The sequence below is a fragment of the Penaeus vannamei genome, chromosome 14 (genome assembly GCF_042767895.1).
Source record: "Penaeus vannamei isolate JL-2024 chromosome 14, ASM4276789v1, whole genome shotgun sequence".
NCBI lineage: Eukaryota > Metazoa > Arthropoda > Malacostraca > Decapoda > Penaeidae > Penaeus > Penaeus vannamei.
In genome coordinates, this window is record NC_091562.1 from 20,063,519 (window position 1) to 20,068,518 (window position 5,000).

Consider the following 5,000-nt stretch of genomic DNA (forward strand, 5'->3'; position numbering starts at 1 on the left):
CTGTTTATCTATCTGTCCATCTATTTATCTGTCTATTCATTTATCTATCTACACCTTCAAAGATTTCCCCTTCAATCGTTATTCGGAAGGAGGGCTGATTAGGTATCTTAAAAAAGTGATGTCCCTCAGGCCACAAGAAAGGGGCTCTCACTGGGAAATAAGAGGGCGATTTCGAGTTTATTGTATAATATATTACATGTATTTCATCCTATCTGTTAGACGTCACAGCCTGAGCAATTTATCAGTTCGGCAGTTTAACAATAGCGCTGAACACAATTCTGTGTTTCGTTGCTACGAAAGAGTCTTGGCTACGGTCGGTCATCTATGATCAAATTAAAAAGCATTACAGACCGGCTGAAATCGAACAAGCCCATGACATTGTGATCAGTTTATCCGACTCCAGAAAACCCAGGAGCACGACAAGGGACACTAAACGGATGACAAACATTATTGTGCACAATATGATTGATCAGTGTGTAGATAATCAAAACATAGTGTTCGCAACAACTACAACGGACACTCCTCCAACAGACTGGTCACCACCTAAGAAATCAGGTAATTCTATTTCTTTTGTAAAGTTCTTTCAATAGAGTACAGACCAAGGAACACAGACCTGTAATGGGCCTTCCCTCACGGACCAAAACCTGATTGAAAACAGAATCGACTTGTTGATCGGAATGTTTTCCGAACAACAGTCGACCATCAATAAATTAATAGGGCAAAAACAAGCAGAGGACGCATCGGCCACACAAGAGGCGATCCCCCCCTACCTCCCATCCCCCACCTGTGATCAGACCACATATGAAACCTTTCCCTTCACATCTCCTCCCCCAGTCACAACGCCCCTACCTCCACCCCAAACCCCTCCTCCACACCCTCCATACCCATACCCGCGACCAGCAATCCTCCCTTCCCAATACCCTCCCCTCTCTCCCAGCCCGCGGCCAGCCAACTCCCTCGCGCCCTTGCTGACTCGCCGGCCTCCAACTCTGCTTAGCCATCGACGTGCCCCTCGCCCGGCGCTCCCAGCCAGCAGACCCCCGCCCCTACAGACGCCCCCGCCTCCCCAAAGTCATCTAAGAGCCCTCCTGCCGTGAGACCCAAAACCAACACGCCAAAGAAGACCAAGGTGGAAGCTTCTACACAAGTAACACCTAAACGGAGTTTTAGAAAGACAAAAACAACAGGAGTAACAATCAAAGAGAACATCTCGACCCCAACCGCCACTGGGAGGAAACAGCTCAGCAGCAGGTGCAAGGGGCTTCCGCCTAACCCGCTGCCCTCCCTCCTCTAGCAGCACCACCAGTCATCATTAACAACTATGCCGAACGAGCAAAACCCACACAAGATATTGATAAAGACGGTTACACCAAGGTCAAGTCAAGAAATCAGAGAAAAAGAGACAGAGAACACCAAACACCAAAGCCGTTAAAGGGAGCAGATCGTCCTGACACAGTCTACCTTTACATCACCAGTTGTCACCCAGACACAAACGAAGAGGATATAGAAGAACATCTATCCGAAAAGTTTAAAAGCATAAGTGTCAAGGCCCATAAGACAGTGATGACATGATTACTACACCAGCTTTACGGTGTCAGTAAGACGAAAGAACATAAAACCTGAACTATTTTTAGACTCTGATACTTTTCCCGACAATGTTAAAGTGTTCCTAAACAAAAATAAGTACAAGCGCGATTAAAATGTTTGACCAGGCAACGCCGTCAGCGTTACCAATGACTAGATCGCAAAAAGTCATACAAATAGAGCATATAAACGTTCAGTCTCTCCTCGGGCATTTTGAAGAAATTAAAATGCTTGTTGAGGAGAGAAATTATAGACATATTATGCATAAGTGAAAAATGGCTCCACCAGGAAATGGTCAGTAATTTCATCAATATTCCAAATTTTATAGTTTACAGATGTGATGCAGGGCGAGGAGGAGTGTTTATATATGTACGGGATACCCTGAAGTCAAACAGGATATCTACTACAGCAGTTAACAATACTGCCATAAAAGATGTCTGGGTTACTGTACAAAGCAACATGCTTCCTTCCTTCATTATTGGCGCTGTCTATAGGCAGCCCCATGCTACCTCGGAATCTTTTGAATACATTGAAAAGGTTTTTAGAGAAATGTCCTTAAAAAAGAAACCGCTTTTCATCTTAGGTGACCTAAATGATGATTTAACAAAATCTAATGCTAAATTAGCATAGGTAATTATGAAAAATAAATCAGAACAAATAATAGATAAACCTACTCGAATTACAGAAAACACCTCTTCTCTATTAGATTTAAAAATAACTAACAGACCAGATCTCATTCTCCATTCCTATGTCACCCCGTGCCACGTTGCTGATCATGAACTTATCACGATGATGATAAATATAAAGAAAACAAAGAGACCACCAGTAATAAAAACTTTTCGCGATTTCAAACACTATGACCCTCAGTCTTTCCGCGAGCTTATCCTGTCTAAAGAAATGAATCTATTAAAAATATTCCATCGACAGATAATGTAAACAAACAAGTAACTATTCTCACGGAAGTTATTAATATCAGCATCGATGCGCTGGCTCCCTACGTAACACGAATCGTCAGACGTGCTCCATGGATAAATGACGACATCAAGAGAGCCATTTGCGATAGAAATGAAGCCCACCAAGCTCTTAAAAGTAACAGACATGAAGCTGCCTTTCAAGTAGATTATAAAGTAAAAAATTAAAATGTCAAAATGTTAATTCAATCTGCTAAAAGAAATTATTTCAGAAATAAATTTACCGAGTATAAGAACAACTCTGATAAGACATCGAAAACTGTTAAAACACTAGTGCCTCAAAACAAACAGCTCACTAGTGATTGTGCAGGTCCTACACAAAACACAGAACATTTTAATCACTTTTCAAAAATTGGAAAACTAACTTATGAACAAACAACTGCTTCTACATTACAACGAAACACAGATAGGGCAATGTTTACAACTAATTTTTTCAGACCACAACCAGTGGACGTAGAAACAATAATCTTAGTAATAAAACACCTTCGCGAAACAAATGCTGTAGGAACAGACGGTATTGCTTTGCGCTTTATCAGAGATAGTCTACCCGCAAGTGCACACTATTTGACGGTCATTATTAACACCTCTCTGGTCACTGGTGTCTTTCCGTCGCTTTGGAAACATGGTATAGTAACACCAATTTTCAAGTCGGGGGATATAGACGATGTGAATAATTATCGCCCTATCACTATACTCCCTATATTATCTAAAGTTCTTGAAAAAATTGTAGCAAATCAATTAACGAGTTTCCTGGAGGCTAATAACTTATTATCTAAAACGCAACATGATTTCAGAAATAAGTTATCTACTGAAACAGCTTTACTACAAATTACTGATGAGATCTATAATAACATAGACAATAATCAGGTGAATTTCCTCACATTATGCGACCTTTCTAAGGCCTTTGATAGTGTTAACCATGTAATTCTCCTCAACAAATTAGTAATTCATAAAATAGATACCTTTTGGTTTAAAAGTTATTTAGATGCAAGGACCCAATCGGTAAGAATCAAAGATTGTATGTCATCAAAACAAGAAGTATCTTTTGGTGTTCCACAAGGATCCATTTTAGGTCCGATCCTATTCACAATTTTCATAAATGATTTATCAACAATAGCTCATAACTGCCTTCTGGTACAGTACGCCGATGATTCACAGTTTCTTCATAGACTCCGTAAACAACTTGAATACATTAATAAGAAACACTCAACATACCCTTACACAAGCAAAATTATATTTTAACACTAATGGCCATAAACTAAATCCACATAAAACTCAATGTACATAGGTAGCCGGCAGAATATAACTAAAATTCCCAATGACACGACCATAGAATTTGAAGGCTGCTCTATCAAGCAGAACACTTCAGTGAATAATCTGGGAGTACACTTAGACAAATTCATGACATTTGAACACGTTGACAAGATACACAGGAAAGTAATGGGCACCCTAGTATATCTTAATCACATAAAAAATCAAATCACTACTGAAACTAGAATCATGGTTGTGCAAACTCTAGTTCTAAGCATTATTAACTACTTTTCAAATATTTGGGGTTCGACTAAGAAAACACAAATGCAAAAAGTACAAAAATTACAAAACTTTGCTGCAAGAGTTGCATTAGGTTATATCAGTAAACTTGATCACATTAGCCCACATATCCAAAAATTAAAATGGTTAAAAATCCAACCTAAATGCAGTTTTGATACATGTGTATTCATCTACAAGCTCATTCATGGGAATTATCCGCAATGGTTAATGCCCTTGCAAACTGTAGGGACCACATCAGGTGTCGTGACACGCCAAGTAAACTCTCATTATGTTAAGAGATCGAGGACTGATACAGGGGCACGACAAATGGAAATACGTGGACCCAAGCTATGGAACATGTTACCAGATAATATGAGTCATTAATAGCTTTTGTAATTTCAAAACGAAATTAAAAGAACACCTATTAAATAATCAACTGTAGATATGAATGTATTTATGTAAAGAATAACCATTGTAATTAATGGAATAAAATGTTTTGACTTGACTTGACTTGACTTTGACTTATATAACTTTGCAGGAATGACACCCCTTCATTACGCTGCCTGGTTCGGACATGAGGAAGTGCTGACAGTTTTACTCAACCATGAGGCTGACATGACCGTTCAGGACTTACAAGGTGTGTAGATCCATGTTCATAAACTAATTTTAAATACTAAATGATACTACAGAAAAAAAAACTCTAATCCTTTTACGATGACGTAGGTCACACGGCACTTCATTATGCTGTAGAACACGGAGAACTGGGAGCAGTGAAAGTCCTGTTGGAGGCAGGGGCCGACATTGACGCCCAGGACAATAATGGTATGCTGTCTCTGGTTTCATACCAGCTTAATTTGTAAAACAATACACAAAACGTTACTTATGATAACAGAATTAGAGATTTCAAGATAAGAG

At 39.3% G+C, this 5,000-nt stretch overlaps 1 protein-coding gene across 1 annotated transcript in view; it reads left to right on the top strand.

Annotated features, from left to right (window-relative positions):
* Window positions 1-5,000, top strand: part of LOC113829648 (ankyrin-1) — a 36,755-nt gene that overhangs the window by 18,075 nt on the left and 13,680 nt on the right. Inside the window, exons 7-8 of the mRNA XM_070129450.1 lie at window positions 4,624-4,722; window positions 4,809-4,907. Of these exons, the coding sequence (XP_069985551.1) occupies window positions 4,624-4,722; window positions 4,809-4,907 (198 nt within the window). The remainder of the gene's footprint in view (window positions 1-4,623; window positions 4,723-4,808; window positions 4,908-5,000) is intronic.